General features: G+C 41.7%; 1 protein-coding gene across 2 annotated transcripts in view; it reads right to left on the bottom strand.

The window, feature by feature from the left end:
• Positions 1-20,006, bottom strand: part of ITGAE (integrin subunit alpha E) — an 844,898-nt gene that overhangs the window by 404,423 nt on the left and 420,469 nt on the right. For both annotated transcript variants that reach the window (XM_078679953.1, XM_078679952.1), the window contains exon 13: positions 14,931-15,078. In XM_078679953.1, coding sequence (XP_078536079.1) covers positions 14,931-15,078 — 148 coding nt within the window. The remainder of the gene's footprint in view (positions 1-14,930; positions 15,079-20,006) is intronic.

Below are 20,006 nucleotides of genomic sequence, written 5' to 3' on the forward strand. Positions count from 1 at the left end.
ATTGATCTGCAGCCTACTTTGGCCTAGTATGTGCCCGGGGACTTGCGCTCCTGCTATGGACCTCAAGGGCCTGCATCTCACCTGGCTGTGGAGAAGGACAGGGCCAGTGCTTGACACTGGTGTGTGAGGAGCAAGAGGCTTTCCAGTGGAGGCCCGCCTACAGAGCACAGACCATGTAAGTGGAGCTGTGGCAGTGCGGGCCCATCTTTCTGTGCGGCCACATTAATGGATTAAGCCAAATCGGAGTGGGAAAGGCCAGGCAGGACTGAGGATGAAGCCTGAATGCGACTAGGGGGATCCCTGGGCGATTCAATGGGCCCAGTGGGGGCTAATTGGCTATCTGTTTAGGCACTCTTGCACTGCCATTGCAACACAAAGCCCTGGACGAGGTCTTGTGCTCTCTGAGCAGCACCTGCTGTATCACAGGCCCCAGAGGATCAGCGTCCAGTTGCCTTGACCATGCAACAATGCTGAGGTCTCGGCTGTGCTGTGGCCCACAGCGTGTGAACCTTGAGAGAGGGAGGGGGCGAATACCCACAGGTGTTTTCGAGAACCCATGGGACCTTGGGTCTGCACGTGCCCTCCTTGTACCATCTGTGAATCTAGGGTAATGTGGGTCTTGGCCCCTGCAGGCAGACTGCTTGCTGACCACCATAGCATTCATTGGCTCTTTACTGCATATCTGAGTTCCTCTCTGCAATAAGTGAGCAAAACAACCTACGATCTCCTTTGGAACCCCAAGGCTACTGCTATGAATAAAATGGACACCTATATCGAGTCAATGTTCCACTTCTTGTTCGGAAAAACCATGTTGTCAATGCTTGCAATCGAGTCCGCCCATTGCTCGCTTTGCCCTCAGCCCCACCCGGCGTCCCATTGTGGCCAATAATAACTAGGGGTGGGAGTTCCCAAAAAACTCGTACTGCTGCATGGCAGAGCATTTCCAGCACGCGACTCACCAAAGTTAAGTTGGCGAGCACGAGCGAGAAAAACTGAGTGCTGGGAGTGACCCAGGTGCGATTTCTCAACGTGGGTGGTCACGGCAGGTTGAGAAAATCTTCTTGAGTGACAGAAAGAAGCAGCTCTTGCTGGTAACGCGCTTGCTGTCGTTCATGCTGATTTTTTGGGGAGAACAAGCTTCCGTTGTTAAAAATCAGCATGAGCAGTGTGACGTGCCGCAATTCCGCCACTTGCGGAACTCCGAAGAATCTCGCTGAGTTATTATGCAACTCCATGGAATTCCACGGAATAAAACTCTGAAAGTTCCTCCCACCCCTAAATATACCCACCTTACTACCAGGACAGAGCTACTATCCAGTACCAGGGCAACTTATGATCCCGTACAATCAGTCCACAAGGAATTCCTACTGGCCAAGCATCTCCCACAAAAGGCTGCGGTTGCGTACTCTCTCTACCTGGCCAAGCTGTGAATTTCTCTTAATGACAGACTTCATCTTTTCACAGATCCCAAGGCTGCTTTGAAATTTTTGCGCAAATTAGTGGCCTCTTGGGAGACCCACGCACTTCGCCTTGGTTGTTCCGGTGGCAATTTCAGCAACAATGATTGATGGTGATTTTGAAGGGACTACATTGGATCGACTGGGGAGGGGTGGAGGACTACTAGACACGCAAATTAGAGCCTTCTTCTGTGGCTAAGGTGCCATTAAACCATCCGGTCCGCTGTTGACTATCTGCAGATATCCCTATTTGCATATGTTGACCTTGACCCTAAGCCGGAGTCCTGCTCTCGCTTCAGTTTTTGTCACGTTTGGTCTCTGATATTTCTCTCTCTCATCCTTGCCCATCCAGCCTGTAATTGCTGGCCTGTTCACTAGGCTAACTGATGCCCCGTGGTATGACTTCCATGGCTGGCCATGCACACTTTGCTGCGAGCACGCAGGGCACATGCCACTTTAGCAGTACTGCAAGGACACATGCCTCCCCACTCATCAACAACCTCCTGTAGGTGTATGACCTGGAATGTCTGTGGACTGAACTATCGATGTAAGGTTCGCAGGTGCTGAGTTATCTCAGCAGACATCACATTGATATCTCTTGCATTCAGGAACTTCATCTAACTAATGTTAAGCATCCCCAACTTCATGCCAGCTGATGCCCGCAGAGTAGCCGTCTGCAAAGGTCTCTTGTGACATATGGACATGTCTGTAGGTGACAAACAGCATAGATACATTATGTTACATGCCATCTTTCGGCTCACCCTGGCATCAGTATATGGCCCTGAAGCTGATAGCCCTGATCTCTTTGAAGGAGTGTGGGAACTGATCTGTATTGTGGAGCCTGGGCCTGTACTCTGGGGTGGAGATTTCAACATAATTCTAGACCACCCATTTTTGATCAGTCAAGTGACAGGAGACACTCACATACTGGGGCAGCAGCTCAAGTCCACCTCATCATGAGGGACCATGACCTCAAGGACATATGGAGAATTAAACATACCCAAAGAAGGGAGGGTACTTGCAAAGGCACCGCATGCAACACTTGGTCTAAAATTGACTACTGGTTAGTAACGAAGGATGCTGTCTCTTGGACCACTACAATTGAGCACCTTCTCAGAATACCGTATGATAACAGCCAAGTTCTTCTGGAGTTTGTCCTCCCTACCACCCTTAGAGACCAATGTTTTTCAAAAGGCTATGCTGACTCTGGTCCAGATGACTCTGCTACTCTCTCCAGTTTAATGTGATGAACATGTGAGGGCACTAGTCAGGTACAGGTAGGGAGACTGTGTTTCAATTGCTCTAACCAAGAACAGGGGAAACGTATTTCAGGTACTTTCCTTGGGTTCAAATATAAGCCAACTGCTCAAACAAAGTGAAAAGCAAACCCACTTCATTCATGTGGTCAAAGTTAGAGGTAGAGATAACCGCTGATGGCAGCTCCAATATCCATTTAGTATTAGACCTTCCTACACACTTTCCGGTCTTGCACTTGTAATGCTTCCTAGTGCCAAGCATCTCAGGCACTCTTTGGTTTGGATTGTCCTTCATAGTTCTCAATGAGACCTTACCAGCACCAATCTGCAATCATCTGTGGTCTACAAGTGACCCCAAGTGGCCATACGCCAGCACAGATTGAGGTAGCATGCAATTTCTTTCCGGGCACACTACAGGGGTGAAAGTAAATTCTTCCAGTAACAATCTTCATGGTCCTCTATCCTAGGCAGCCTATATTTTGTGCAAGGCATTTCCAGTACCTCTTCTCTCCTTATCTGCAGCAGTCAGTGGAATACTTACCTCAAGGTGTTTTCAACTCAGTTTACTCTGGGAGATTGCAAAATTCCAGGTATACTAGCTGGCCATTAAAGACCCATAGTTAGCCCAAGTTTGCAGCCAGAGTTGGTGCATTGAAAAGGACCAGTTCTAGGGCCAGTTTCAGGGAATCACTCACTTTTGTTTATTCCTCTGAGACTGATTAACCCCTAATCTATGAAATCAAGTGTCAGCAGGGAGGTGCAAGGGAGCTGTGAGTCCCTGTAATGGAAACCCAAAAGAAAAGGCAGAAAGATGGTAAAGCTTCCCAACTCAGCTACTTTTCAACCTGTGGGGGTAACCAGTGTTTTATTTTTAAAAGAAATTCAATAAGTGCCAGTGACCCAAACTGGGAGGTAGGCCTTATCAGACCTACTGCGACTCGGAGACTCCTCCCCCTCTACAGCAGCCTACCCATAAGCTTTACTGTCAGCATGGTGGGTGAGCAACAGCTGGGAAAGAGACGGAGCTGTAACTCTACTTTAATTTCCATTGTGATTTATGGAACTAGAAGAAGGGTATCCAATACACTGAAATAGTGGAAGATCACTGTGTTGGATGACCTGCTATTTCCAAGCTCATACGAAATAAAGCAAAGACTAATGGGCTGTCTCCCATTGCTGAGACAAGGATCGGGAAAGTGCAGATGTGGCAAAGAGTTTGGGACTTCTGAAATAAGTGCTAATGGTGTCTCAGGCAAACTCCAGCACAAGGTATCCTTTGTGGGTAAGACTTCTGGTAGGAGAAGTGAGTAGAAAAGAGGGCAAAGCTGTTCATAAACTTCTATCTAGTATGCTTCACAACCTAAAGTTTGGTACACACAGTAGACCTCAGGAATGCTTGGAAGAAGACCTGCCATTCACAATGCTGATTGGCAGGCTCTCTTGAGCCTCCATCTTATGTATTAGTCACATACAAGAAATCCAGAATGAATTTCTGAGTTGCAACAGTACATATGTTCTATGTTCATACAAATACACACAAGTAGGGTAAACATAAATAAGTCATCCATGCCCCACATAATCGATGGGAAGGACCCAATTGCAGGTGTCTATCAGACACATTTAAACAGGGGAGGACAGTAGGCAACACTTCCTTTGCAGGCCACAGATGAAAAAAACGTGTCCTGTATACGTTGAACTGACAGCCTTCACGCTCAGTAAAGGGGGGTATACATGATGTACCATTCTAAATCAGTGAATACAGCTCTGGAACTTGACGCAGGATGTCCAAATTCTTTGGAGCCATGTGGTGGACCTTTTCCATCCCAACAAATCCTATTACAGACTAAGGGCAATCAGTCAGTTAGTTTGTATAGCTTCACAACATTAGATAAGGACCCTAATCACTGCATCAGACACACGCACCTTGGGCCAGATGTACGACCAACAAAATTGCGCCTCGCAAATTGTGACTCTTTTGCGAGGCGCAATTTGCCATGTATAACAGTGTGTTTCACACTGTTTGCGATTCCCAATGGGGTCCTAAATTGCAAGGCTCATTAATATCAATGAGCCTCTTGCAATTTGCGAGCCCATTGGGAATGACAGGCCCTCCCAGGTATGGTGGCCTGCTGGGCTCAGCAGACCACCATGTCTAGGACTGCTTTTAAATAAATCAGTTTAAAAAAAAAATGCAGACTGCATTACCATCCTCTTGTAGAGGTTGGTAATGTGCGAGTGTTTTGCGCCCGCAATTGCGGTTGAAAAACAATCATACATGGGTTAAGGAGTCGCTATTTGGAAGGAAACGCCCCTTCCTAATAGCAAGTCTCCAAACACTTTTGTGTGTCACAATTTATTTGCGACTCGCAAAATTGTGTTGGTACATGGCCATACCAATTTTAGCATGTGCAAATGGGTCGCTAACCCGTCTGCGCAAGCTAATATTGGTAGTACATTTGGCCCCTTGAGAAGATGAGTTTTCAAAGCCTTCATGCACCTGCTTGCACAAAATCTCTCCAGGCCTTTACTCTCCCACAGCATTCCCTCCAACATCTGAGCTGACAGCCTCCTGTCTGCCCCGAACTGTGCTGTTGCCTTGTCCTGGCATTGCTTCCTCAGGTGTTTTGCCCTGCTCCTACTCCATTTGCAAATGTATCTGCAAGATAACCCTGCTTAGCAGCGTCTCTAGTGATAGTGAAGTGTACGTTTGAGGTCTGTTTACTGTTGTTGGTTTTAGGCCAGTAGACATTTGACCTTGCTTTCCTGGCTCTATGTCTAGCTGCTAGTGCCCTGGATTGGCTGCATCACTACGATCAGAATGAGATTCACTAATGTTCATATTGCACATTAGCCAAGCCTTGTCAGGTTTACCAGTGGCACATTAACAAATAGTTCCAAACATTTAACCCTATTGCCCTCATCAAATTAGATAATGTAGCTTGTAAGATGTAGAAAATATATATCCAGTTGGAGACATTTGCGTACTAAACCTTCTTTCTGTGGTCCTTTATCCTTATATATAGCTGCCTGGTAACTGGAAGCACGCTCTTGGGCTACCTTTGCTGAAAAAGAATGGTTTGGATCCCCTTTGCTGGTCTAACTACAGGCCTGTATCTCTTCTTCCCACCTTGTCCAAAATACTAAAAAAACACATTGATTCTCAACTATCTGCTCATGTGAAAGGGCATATGCTATTTCAAACTTCCCAATCTGGCTTCTGCTCTGGTCACAGCACAGAATCAGCTTTGTTGGGGGTCACAGAGGACCTTAGGCAGCAGCTTGACTGTAGGGCTCATCCTGTTGGATTTGAGCGCTGCCTTTGATACAATCTCGCACACTACTCTGGTGGAGTGCCTAAAAAGCTCAGGAATTGTAGGTGTAGCCCTGCAGTGGCTTATTTCTTTTTTAAGCAATCGTTAATTCAAGTTTCTTCCCATACTGTTAAATCAACCTCTGTTGCTTTAACATCTGTTGTACCGCAGGGCTCGATCCTGAGTTCTCTGCTTTTTAATCTCTATATTTGCCCCTTGGCAGACATTGTAGAAAAATCTGGGTTGACCATTTTTTCATATGCAGAGGTCAAGCAGATTATTTTTTCTCTGACACCTGGTCAACATTAGGATCCTCCAATACTCAAACTTGGCCTGCGGAGCATCTCCTTGTGGATGTTCAGAAACGCTCTAAGATTGAACGGATCTAAGACGGAGGATCCCTGGGAACAATCCTGAGCTCTGTGGAGCCTGCCATTGGCCTGTCTCCCTGGGACCTTTGCCGGCTCTGGTCCCCAAGGTTAAAAACTTAGGATTTACCATTGACTGTAAGCTTTCTCTGGCTGCCCAACTCTCAAGAGTCACCTCTTCCTGCTTTCCGAGTCTCAAGTGGCTAAAGAAAATCTTCTGGCTCATTCCATCAGCTGCTCAGAGAACTGTCTTGCAGGCATTGGTGATCTCCAGACTTGATTACGGTAAAGTACTGTATCTGGGTGCGGATAAGACCTCTGTCTGTCATCTCCAGCTCATTCAGAATACGGCAGCTCATCTGCTTTTTCTGTTGCCTCGTCACACTTCTGTTTCCCCTTTGCTGCATAAACTTCACTGGCTCAAAGTTAGTAAGTGCATCGAGTTTAAGGGTCTCTGCTATATGTTTAGAGCTCAGCACAGCTTGGCCCAGTGCACATATGTAACCTTGCCAAGCCTTATTATCCCTCTCGCAATCTAAGATCGGCCAGTCTTTCCCTCTTATCAGTTCCTAGAGTGTGGTTTACCCATATGGGTGGCCGCTCTTTTCATTCCTGGAGCCAAAACTGTGCAATTCCCTTCAGTTGGAAATGAGAACTTTTCAATCTCTCTTGGCCTCCTGGAAAAAGCATAAGCCATTTTTTTTAGCCAGGCTTAAATGCCAACTGACCTCCACCAACCTTACTGCTACCGCTTTTCAGCGCCAGGAAACCCTGTTAGGTAGCTATGCGCTTTACCAAATTTTCAAACAAATAAGTTAAAATCTTCCGGAAACAGCTATATAATGAAATCGTAGTAATGTTCGGAGGTATTGCTATATTGGTGCAGTTTAGAATTGTCATCCAATACTCTTCCTGAAACCACTATATGAAGAAATCGTACTTAGCGCAATATTGTTGCAGTTTGGAGTTCTCACCCAAAAATTATTTATCCTAATCTTACAATTATTCCGAAAATGCTACGTAGCCAAACTAGTACGCAGATGCCCGTTCTCAAAAGAGATAATTAGAATGTAATCAAAACCATATTATGTATCAAAATGTATCAGTAAGACTTAAAATATAACAGACATTAAGTGGTAAGAAAACCTTGTATTCTTCGGTGCATAACAATTATTTCAGATAATATCCTACATAAAATTACTCCCTTTTGTTACATGGGCAACTTCATCGCATGATCCACTATGGCTGAAAGGGACTGGGCCCTCACATTCCTATTCTTTTATAAGGGAGTTCTAAAACATTTCTTAGGGAGCAAAACAAATGCATTTCTTAGTCTCATCAGAATAATCTAATCAGAGTGTGTTATAACCTGACCTACTCTCTCACCTCGCTGTTCACTGTTTCTCAATACACTCCTTATTCACAAAATTAAGGCTTAACTCTCTGTTTACGGCTCTCTTTACAAAATTTGCAAAGAGAACTCCTTTATAAAAACTGTGATGCTCTTTAACATTATGCCCATTCACAGTGTTGGAATGAAGCACTATTGCGGGTAATGTGTAATTATCATGTTTCAAGTCAGAGGATAAAATATGTAATGTGGGTACATTTGGATAAGCACCAATATGGAGGCCTGGAATGTATTGAGACATGTAAGAATATTAGATGTAAGGCAGGAAATATTATTTGTTATGTGCCAGGACACTGAAAATTGTTTATATGATGTTATAATGTACTAATGTATTATGACAAGAAATGGTTTAGTAATTTTGTTTCTCTGTCTCCTATAGTCTTTGTTTTAAAATATGTCCTGAAGAAGGTGGTGTGAACTATATCAGTGTCCACTGAAACGCCCTGTCGAGAGATTTCTGTTTTAATTAGTATATTTGGTGTAAACAGGAAATTATTCTTGTATCTTAACAGTATGTGAATGTAATAGGGGATGTTTAATTATTGGATGTGCTTTAACATAAACAAGAGGTGTACTTTCTAGTTATATAATAAATAATATTTTTTAACTATAGTGAGACAGAGATTGATTTCATAATGGGTGTACATTGTTTATGATGTGTATTTTTGGGGATATGTTTTGATCTGCATAAAAATAGTTGCAATAGAGAAGTTAAGCACAAAAAGCAAATTGACTTTTACTTGTTGTTGTAAATTACCCTGTCCTTTCTTTCCAACAAGGGTGACGCATAGTACTACCAACATACATTTTGTGGCATTTGCACAATAGGATGTATATCACAAATTTGGTACCACAGTTTATGGTATCCCTAATCGCAAAAGTTGGACTATTATTGTAGAAAAGGATGTAACCTTGTCCTTTGCTAATCCGCAAACTCGACAAAGACCACATTTTTAAAAGCCTTTATTACTACAAACCAACAGGGTACAACGTTTGAAGAGCCAGGACAACAAGGTCTGATAATATTTCTTAATGTACATCCCTTATGAAAAATAATACAGGGATTTGTGGAAATATAACCACTAATCACGGTACATACTCTTAAAAAATGCCAATGTGTGTTTAAAATCTTACAGAGTTTATCAACTTCCACACCATAAGATGTGATGGGTCATATTGTATCATGGGTGTTAAGCTTTCTCTTACATGTATCTCTCAAGGTATTTCCCCTATTTATTCTCATAGCTTTAACACTTGCGAATGCCCCTCTTTGTTTTGCATAGCCTCTTGTCAGAAACCTCTGCACAATATCATGAACATTCTGTTTAAATTCACAATCCAACAATTTCTTCAAGCTCATACCATTTCTCCAAAAGGAATAGCCAAGGGCTGATTTCTCAGGTGTGCACTATATGAATGTAACACTGAATTATAAGAAGTTTCCTTACTGTACATTCAACTTTGAAGTGTCATTTAGTAACATATGATTCCACATCCAAAAAATGTATACTTTCTTTACCGTATTTCAACATAAAAATCATATTGTAAGAATTTGAATTCAGATATGCAACAAACTCAAACAAATCATTTAAGGATCAGTCCAGATAATCAAGATATCATCTATGAATCATCCAAATAGTAGATGTATTCTATAAATTTTGCATAACCCGGGCACCAGACCTACCCCTTCTCAAACCAACCCATAAACAGGTTAGTGTAAGAAGGGGGAAATCTGGAATCCATTGCTGTTTCACATGTTTGTAGTACCAATGTCCATTATATAAAACACATTGTTCTCAAGAATCAAACAAACCATGTGTAATATCACACACATATGTGATAATAATTCAATGGGTCTCTTATTAAGGAAATGTTCCATTGCTTGTAAGCCAAAATCATGCAAGGTATTTGTACATGAAGACACAACAATTAGAGTGGCCAATAGTATGCCTTCTCCCCAAGAAATCTATATATATAAAAACGAAAGTATGTCTGTCTGTCTGTCTGTCTGTCTGTCTGTCTGTCTGTCTGTCCTTTATGCATTGCTACAGCATTCATCCGATCGCCATGAAACTTTGGGAAGTTGTTGAGTACACTCCCGCGAAGGTTTCTGGAATACATTTTTTTTAAATATAGGCCCCCCAGGGCCCTCATAATCTTTTGAATTCAGATGTACGCACCAGACGGAAAAAAAAAATTGTGTATCCACAAGCACTCGAATAAATGAATAGAATTAAAACGACACTTTGAAATGTTTTCCATATTAAAATAAATACGTTTCAATAAAAATGACACAATGTAAAACGAATGTTATCATAACGAGTTTCCTTGAATTTCCTTTCTTTGGAGATCGCAGCAACGCGCGACGGGTAAGCTAGTATCACATAAAAGATTAAGGACATGCTTAGTGTCCCTAACAAAAGATGGTAAATTAAATATATATGGTCATAAGAATATAGCAACAAACTGTGAAATCCTCTCTGTTGGTCCCCCTACACCCAAAATAACAGGGCTGCTAGGAGGAAAGCAACCTTCTTTGTTCATCTTTGGAAGAATATACAGACACGAGTACCTAGGTTTACTGATTTTCAAATGCAAATATTCATCATCTGACAATAATTCTTTCTCATGGCACTTTTTTAAGTTCACCATTAATAAGGGAGGTAATTTATGCACTCTTCTGCATAATTTGTCTTTTGGGCGTGAATATTTGATCACGTGTCACATCAAAATATATTTACGTAACAATCAATTTGGATCTTGAGCTCACCTATAGCTGTAATCTGGATATCTTTGTTACTAATTTAGAAAGCTTATTTACCCACTGTATGTTTATGTGAATTTCCAGTTCTTACAGTGCCTTTTTTAATTTATACTTCACTGTGTATTTATTTATTGTTTCAGTCGAAGGCAACATGGTGGAGGAATTACATGTATTAATTTGATGTAAGATTGTATTGTAATATATTATATTAAGTATCTTTCTAGCCCTGATGAATTAAACCGGAGTGCTATTGAGACAAATCAGGTGTTGGCTACTGTTTGGTGGAAATTACAATATGCTGACCTTGGCTTACGAATAAAGAACATAAGAAGATTTCTGACTGGTGTTGGAATGCTTGAGATTGTTTCTTTTGTATATGGACATTGTCTTTTTCTTCATCTCTGAGCACCCAGTCACTTTACTTGTAATTATATGTAATATTTATGTTTATTACATTTTAAACTGAGTGTGTGTATGCCAAAGTTACCTAGCCACCACCTTCTTGCTTTGTCATGTAGAGCTTGAGTGTCGGTCCTGACTTCTCACATTACTTTGAACATTTATATGCAATAATTGTTGACGAAGATTACAATACTTTCACTATGTGAAGTGCTTCTTGAATCCCTCTATGCTTGAATTTAATTATGAGCTCACTTACTAAATAAGAAATGCTGACTTTAAAATGAATATATTTGCCTTTTTTCCTGAGGCTAAGCACTGTTTCAAAGCTTGGTGAGATGGATGCTTGCTATGATTGTCACCAATGTAGCCTTTACAAGTTTGTCAAGAACATTCCTTAAAGACATAGTTACTTTTATCTCTTCTTCTTTTTAGGAAAAAAGGGGAATCTAGCTTTTCACTTCAATCCATGAAGCGAAACAATGTAAATAAGTTCGGTGTCAAACAACATGTGTGGACAACATAGATTGTTGTTTCCCATGACAAGACTGGGAAATATTCTATAACTTACTAATTTGTACCTTCTGAGTGGAAGAATGATCACGTGGCAATTAGACAATGGTGAGGTGACAACAAATGTCATATTTGGACTATTGAAACAATAAAATGTGATGTCCCTGGGAGGAGAAAAGTGCTGGTTCTTGATGCAGGATTGCTTATGGATTTTACTGCAGAGTCCTTACCCTGCCCCTTCTAATGATGCTATCTTGCTGATAAACTTGCCAGAAGGACGATTTGAAGCTGTCTGGTGAGAGGGAACTGATCAGAATTTCATGATCATAGCTCTAGTCCCCTTGCCATGCCAATGGACTTTCCCCTTTAATGAACTTTATACAGACATTTTGTCCATGCTAAGAGAACTCTTTTTAATCACCCTCCTGCCTTTAGGAAACCTTAACCTAAAGCATCCTCTAATGGATTTCTTCTATTCAGCAATAGATTTATACTAACTAAATATGGGGTTTAATACTACATGTTGTGAGACCCATGACAAAACTTCTTAAGATGTAACTTGATTCCATTGATTTTGGATCTTTAATACAATAATCAGATAATCTAAACATTTTCTAAGTTTTTTAGTAGGTGTCTCAATGTTCCTTCCATAGAAACTGTGCTTTGGTTTGCAATGCATTATAGAGACAGTCATAGGCTGTTTTCAGAGCATCAGGTTCTACTACTTCTGTTCTGCGTTGCTATTGCAAAGCTACTGGTTTGTATGATTCTTGTTAGACTGAACTTTTTCAGAAGGTTTGATCTCCTGTCGCCATCCTTCACATTTATAGTATGGTCCTGAGGTCCCGAATTCTGTCACTAACTTGTGAGTTGGTTACCAATTAATTGGTCCTCATTGGGTGGCCAACATTTTGACACTTTGCTTCTCACCCCTCACCATGACCAACAAGGTCCATCGGAGGACCAATGCCTGTGGGTAAATTCAGGATCTGATTAGAAGTGACTAAGTTTAGGTTTGGAAACATTGATTTATTTGGGCCCTGACCAAATTTTCACTGCAACATCCATTTCCCATTTCCAGCAATCTTTTCAAGGAAGCAGAACTGTATGGGGCTCTTGGGTACCCCAGATAGATATCCCTAGCAGTTCCAACCAGTTTCTCATACTGCAGGAATGGTCCCGGCTCAACCTCAAATACCTCCAGGGCTTCTTTAAAGATTATAAATTCCTAGCCCGTGTGAAAATCTCCAAGGGTGTGACATCCCCATCCCTCCAAACCTACTACTGACATATCTCTAGCAATGTTGGGGAATGGTTACAACCTTAACTATATCTTCCTTTATAGCTGCCAGCCATGCTCTGCGCATTGGAATAATATATCCTATAGATTTAACGTAGGACTGAGGTCGACTAGGTCTCTATCGAATATAGTAAACTTAATAGTGAGTGCCAGCTAGCTCAGAGGTCACTAGAAACGTTCTCGAATTCAAAAGAAGGGATTCGTTTCTGACAATCTCATGAACATGACAACTTTGTTTCCCAAGAATAAGAAATATATCTCTCAGAGTTGTAGAAACAATAGATAAGTATTTCACTCAGTCAATCGTGCATGCTTCGTTTCAACAAATTTGTAGAGAAATAGAGAGACGGGCGTTTAAAAAAAAAGGTTTATTGAACAGTCTGCTTTCTCATACAAGAGATGTGAACTGCTACAATCATTATGCAGACTGCAAAGTATAATGCGTACAGCAAGAATAGTATTATGAAATAATACTGTAAGAGCATTGTATGGTTTCTAAACCATATAAAAATACATACATAAATATACAGCCTAAATTACTCAACTGGTGCTTCTAAAATATGCCTACCCCAGTGTACCTAACCTAAGTCTCGTACGTGGGAACAAGTAAGTATTGTGTAGCATAGGTTTAGTTGTTTTTGCCAAGAATCTACCAAAGGTTTCACTAGGTTCTAATCGGCTCCATATCTTAGTTAGAATGAAGTAGGTCTGGTATCTCAGTCTCGGGACTCTATTTCCCAACACCCTGCAAGGGAAGCTTGGAAACACTGGAGCTGGATTCTCGGCAGGAGAAGGGCAGCCTCTTAATCAGTGCATCAGCTGGAGAGTCGGCTTCCTTCGGTACTTGCTGTAGCAAGCTGCGTCGGGCAAGTAGATAGTCGAACTGCTCCGAACCACTGTGTCTTGCTAGAGCAAGTGAAGGTATATTTAGACCTTGAAGGTATTTAGGAATGCCATAGTTTGACATAAAGTCGGGCATATGAACGTCAGGAAAGAACCCCTAGGTTGCAAAGTACATGAGTTCTTGGACAAATCAATATTCAAGCAAGGGGAAGTTCCCTAACTGCTTAAGCCAATTTTCTAAGAAATCGTTGTGACATTTGGTACGGGTGGAAGTAGCTATGCTTGTATTTGGGTAGCATGGGCTATGCCTAAATAAGGGATTGATTTATTTGCCTATATAAGGGCAATGTGAATTGTACCTATATAAGGTGATGAATCAGGAAAATTCACTTGGAGTTTAAAATGCCACACAGCAGTTTGATCTCCTGTCGCCATCCTTCACATTTACAGTATGGTCCTGAGGTCCTGAATTTGGTCACTAACTTGTGAGTTGGCTACCAATTAATTGGTCCTCGTTGGGTGGCCAACATTTTGACACTTTGCTTCTCACCCCTCACCATGACCAACAAGGTCCATCGGAGAACCAATGCCTATGTGAGTAAATTCAGGATCTGATTAGAAGTGACTAAGTTTAAGTTTGGAAACATTGATTTATTTGGGCCCTGACCAAACTTTTGCTGCAACATCCATTTCCCATTTCCAGCAATCTTTTCAAGGAAGCAGAACTGTATGGGGCTCTTGGGTACCCAGATAGATATTCCTAGCAGTTCCAACCAGTTTCTCATACTGCAGGAACGGTCCTGGCTCAACCTCAAATGCCTCATGGGCATCTTTAAAGATTATAAATTCCTAGCCCGTGTGAAAATCTCCAAGGGTGTGACATCCCCATCCCTCCAAATCTTTTACTGACATATCTTTAGCAATGTTGGGGAATGGTTACAACCTTAACAACATCTTCCTTTATGGCTGCCAGCAGTTTTAATAGTTATGTAGCTTGTGTGAAGTAAATGGACTACAGGTGGAGGAACTCAATTTTATTCTGTAATATTGACTAGAGTAACACCTTTTGCTGAATTCAAAATTACACAAGTAACACAAATAGTGTAAAGGAATTTGTTTCTTGTGTTGCACAGATGAAACTTTTGTGTAATGTTGCCCTGAAAAAACAAAACTGATAACTTTTTTTGAGGAAATGATAGATTTTCACAAATGGATAAAGCGTGTAAAATATACTTCGTCCACAATGGTTGCATGAATATTAAAACAAGTAAATTGCAGAATTACTATCCTCTCTGATTTTGACTTTACCTAAGTAGCTGTATTTGGCAGAGTGTGCTTCTTCCCCAGTCTCATTAAGAAAGGCCACCTCATACTTATCGTCTGCTTTCTCAGTGCTGTACCGCAGAAGACCACCAGACCAGTCAAAGGCACCAACTGCTCCGAACAACAGGGATTGCTGAGGAATATAATGTTTAATGTTAGACGAATGCTCTCAATCAGTTGTCTCGCCAGCAGTTCCGGCCTACAGTTGAATACTTTGAAACACTTAGTAAAATGAAGACCGTAATTGGCACATTTTAGTCCCTTTAGAGTGGGTATTCTGCCAGCTACTTTTAGGCGTGCACTGGGCACTTCCACACTTAGGGCCTGATTTAGAATTTGGTAGACATTATAGTCTGCCACAAATCTGGTATAGTACAGTGTCTACCAAAATTATGGTCCACGCGCTCTGTTAAGAGTCAGGTGGATCATAATGCTTCCTCCAGTCGAAGTCTTCCACTGCTTTGGGTGCTTGTTTTGTAAAAGAAAAAAAGGCTACTGAAAGACCGCTGAAGCATGGCGGTGGCATCTCTGAAGGCATGGAGATCTCTGCTAGGCAGGTGGGGGTCTCAAAATATGCCCGGCAATAGTCTGCCTGGACGGCAGAGGTCATTATCCCCACACCCCTGGAGGATGATGGGCTGCCCACCAAAGCCTAAATCAGGTTCTTAGTCAGGTACAAAGAAGAGTTCAATGATGACACACAGTTCAATGATAAGTGTTAAAAAACAAACAGAATCATGGAGAGAGGTAGTGTTTAACTGGTGCTAATGTTTGCTGGTGATAGGTACCAGAACTCTTTTTTGGAATTGGTGCTTAGTCTTCGTCAGTCATTGACCAAGTTCAAGAGACAGGCCTTAAAGGGAGAAAGAGGAAGGAAGTGGATATGGGAGAAAAGAGACATATGGTGATATCAGGGATAAAAAATAAATCAAGAGAGAGTGAAACAATAGGAACTGTAGGATGGAGGCATGAAGGAGCATGCATTGGAATCACGATTGGACAGCCTTTGCATTCTGCAAACTCAGCATTCAGCAGTGCAATGGTGTGCTCCTAAAATATCCTGGAAGAGTTGACATCAGGTCTTCTAATAATAACATAATTCCGTACCGCCAGACTGGGTTCATAATATCCACCGGCACGATCACGAACATCGTTGCAATTTCTTTACTTAGGGACGCCGTCTGCGGGGAATATCCTTTACAACGCAACTTTTACAACGAAGTACCTTTACGACGCAACCATTACAACGCAACTTTTACAACGTCTTGCGCCGGGGGGCACTCTAGGATAGGGAATAGTTTCCAACACCTTCCCTACTATCCACGGGGACTGGAGTTGGAATAGTAAATTAAACTATTCACTATCCAGCGCCCCCCCAACGCAAGTCGTTGTAACGACTTGCGTTGTAAAACTTGCTTCGTAAAGGCATGCGTTGTAATAGCATGCGTTGTAACGTCATACATCCCCGTCTGCACATCCAAATCTCCATTATACTTCTGCTACATTGATTTGAAATCAGCCTTCGACTGTGTAGATTGAGGAAAATTGTGATGGAAGTTAGCAGGTTGGGGTATATCACAGAATCTCTTACACATGTTGATAATGTTACATAGTGACAAATGGGTCCAAATCAAAATAGGAGCAGGCACACATCTTTCTCGGAAAATTCAAACTACTCAAGGCCGTGTCCTGGCACAAACTCTATTTAACCTTTTCATGGCTGACCTGACGGAAATGTTACAATCATGTAACCCTCATACCCAGAAATTAGACAGTAGTGGGTCTAAACAGGTCCAGTTACCTTTTTCTTCAAGTTTTTAAAAGCTGCAGCTAAAACTAAGCCTTCCTTTTTAATTGCTTCCTTCTGTGCAAGAAAGTTCCCTTTATTTTCAATAATTACTCAGAGGTATTTGTATTCAACTATATTTTTCATTTGCTCTTTACCCATGAACTAAGCCTGTGTTTGTGTTTTTTTGACGTTGTAGCACATGGTTTCCATTTTGCCATAATTGATCTTCAGGCCTTTGGTTTGCAAATAGGTCGTCATTGTATCAAGGAGTTGTTGGAGCCCCACCAAGTGCGGCTCTCCAATACTAAGTCATCGGCATATAGGAAGCATGATATTGGTTTAGCCCCTAATTTCTGGGTATGATTGTAACGAATTCGTCAGGTCAGCCGTGAAAAGGTTAAATAGAGTTGGTGCCAGGACACGGCCTCGAGTAGTTTGAATTTTCAGAGAAAGATGTGTGCCTGCTCCTATTTTGATTTGGACCCATTTGTCACTATGTAACATTATCAACATGTGTAAGAGATTCGGTGATATACCCCAACCTGCTATCTTCCACCACAATTTTCCTCGATCTACACAGTCGAAGGCTGATTTCAAATCAATATAGCAGAAGTATAAAGGAGATTTGGATGTGCAGACGGCATCCCTAAGTAAAGAAATTGCCACAATGTTCGTGATCGTGACGGTGGATATTATGAACCCAGTCTGGCTGTACGGAATTATGTTATTATTAGAAGAACTGATGTCAACTCTTCCAGGACAGTTCTTTCGAAGTATTTGGCATCAACATCCATTATTTGTTATAAGCTGATAGTTTGCCAGGAGGGATCTATTCCCTCCTTTAAATATAGGAGATATGATCTACCCCTTCCAGGACGCAGGGATAATTTGTGTGCTCCTTACTTTGGTAAATACTGGTGCCAGAGTTTCAGCCCAGAAGTCTGGCTTATATTCGAAGTCGGCAGGAGGTACTTCATTTGAGCCCGGGGCTCCCTCTTTCCGTCCTTTCATTATCTGTTTTTTGATAGTTACTGTATTTTATCCTAACAAGCCCTTATACCGCCTGTCTGAAGGAATTACCTGAAGATTCGTCTGTGAATATTTTTCTGATGGATCATTAAAGTAGGTTGTTAAGTAGTGGACCCACAAAGCCTCTGTGATATGTGAATTTACTCCTCTATTATTTGTGTTGAGGAGTTGGTTTACAGTGGTCCACATTTTTGTGCCATTTTTACATTTTATATTGGTAGTGTAATTTGGCCCGTGGAACATTGTCTTTATGTCTCTGGATTCTCCATTTTAGCTTTTTGATTCGTTTTTTGTTTGACTTCAGTGCTGCAAAGGCTGTTAAGTCTCCCGGCTTTCTCCTTAGCGTCCTAAGTGCTTTGTTAATTCGAGATTTGTAGTCCTGAAATCTGATATCATGGTTTGCAGTGGAGGCTTCTTTATATATTTTGTTGTCACCTTTGGATTTTATTGGTTTAGAATGCTTTTCATAAAGTATACCAGTGAGCCTTTCCCACATGTTTACTGTTGTACTTTCCTTGCTTGAGATTTCCTGGAGCGTATCCATTACAGTTTTGTGTAATTGGGCAAGCCTGACCATGGTGCTCTTAATACGTCTGCAATTCACTAGATAAATATGGTCTGTTATATCCCTTATATACATCGAATGGGTAATATATGGGGAAAATGTAACTTCTTGTGGAAGATGGTCACTGCCGGATCTATCCTTAATATGGAATAAGCAAATGTGTTGAAATATAGTCAGAGCGACAAATGTATAGTCCAAACACGAATTAATGATATTAGAATGAAATGTAGCATTAGGCAGGTTATCTCTTTGAAAGCTACCATTTACGGCCCTAAGAGATAGATGTTCAAGAACATCCAGAATTGGTGACCAGTTTTTGTCCATTTCCTTAGTGTGTTGCTGCCCTGGTCTTTATTTCCCAAAGTGCAGACTGGGAGATTAATAGATCTCTCACTGAAGAGCCCATTAAGTATAGATTAAAATCCCCAGATATTATGAAGTGTGTCATACACTCTGTCTCCAATATTCTCGTTAGTTCGTGCACTAACTTTTTACTACCGTTAAGTTTGTTTTTAGGGTGAAAATAAGTATAAATCAAAATAACTTCAGTTGCGACATCCTTGATGTTTATAGTACACTTGGTCACATTCATTCCTGTCGCCTCTATATCTAGAGTTGTTCCTGAGACTCCACTAGCTATCGTGATAAATGTAGCCAGCCCACCTGACAGATGCCCATGTTTTGCATTTTATATAGCTGGTGTGAAGAAGCCTATATATCCTTGTATAAAGACAGGTTTCACTAACCACGTTTCCTGGAGGAAAATGATATTGAAAGATGCTAGATAAGTATGCAACTCTGGATCAACTAATTTGGAGTTTAGGCCATTTATGTTCCAGGAGTACATACGCAGCAGTCTGGTGTTGGGACTTTTTTGGTTCATTCGAGCTGGATTTTGTCATGGTGAAATACGAGTATTACTGTACTAACTACATCTTTAATGCCTTCTTGCAGCTTTTCCCGGACAGCCCGCTCTAAGACTCGATGGAATTTATTTGAGAAACACACTGTGTCTGTGGAGCCCATTGTACTAAGGTAGTTTCTTCCTTCGGCGTATCTGTTAACCCTTTTTGTCCTTGTGGTAGCAGGAGCAGTGGGAATCCTATCCTTTGTCCGTGGATAACCTTTATTCTCCATTTTTTGAGTGCTGGACTGTCCGCAAGAATTCTTTTTGCAGTTTAACTTGAAGACCACGTGGCCTTAGTTACTTCACCCCCAGGTGCTGCATCTGAGTACTCAAATTGTATTGTGGCCAGGTCTTTTGTTGTAATATTGCTTCGATTTGGAATAGCTGGCAACAGTCTTAAAGTATTTCCCCTGTTTAGGACGTTGTGCCCGCCTCTAGATACGTATTCCGAGATCAAGATTAGAACTGAGGTGTTGGTCAAATCAGTTTTTGCTTCAGTCTGAAAGCTTTCTAAGTTGGAACTTGTTTTGACGTGATCTAGTACCTTGGAAATGTTTCCTTGCGGGCTCAAGCTAGGCACTGTAGGGGCATGGATGCGGCTAAAATGGTGGAGGACGTACCCGGGTAGAGCTCTGCCGGAGGCTCCCCCAAAACGGGCCCTGTAGTATACATGTAGACGCCGCAGGGGACCCCTACCGGGCGCAAACACAGCTGGAGCAGGACCTAGATCCTCGATGCCAATTTTGTCCGGTTTCGAACCTGCCCCGTGGA

The sequence above is a fragment of the Lissotriton helveticus genome, chromosome 3_1, assembly GCF_964261635.1.
Source record: "Lissotriton helveticus chromosome 3_1, aLisHel1.1, whole genome shotgun sequence".
Classification (NCBI taxonomy): domain Eukaryota; kingdom Metazoa; phylum Chordata; class Amphibia; order Caudata; family Salamandridae; genus Lissotriton; species Lissotriton helveticus.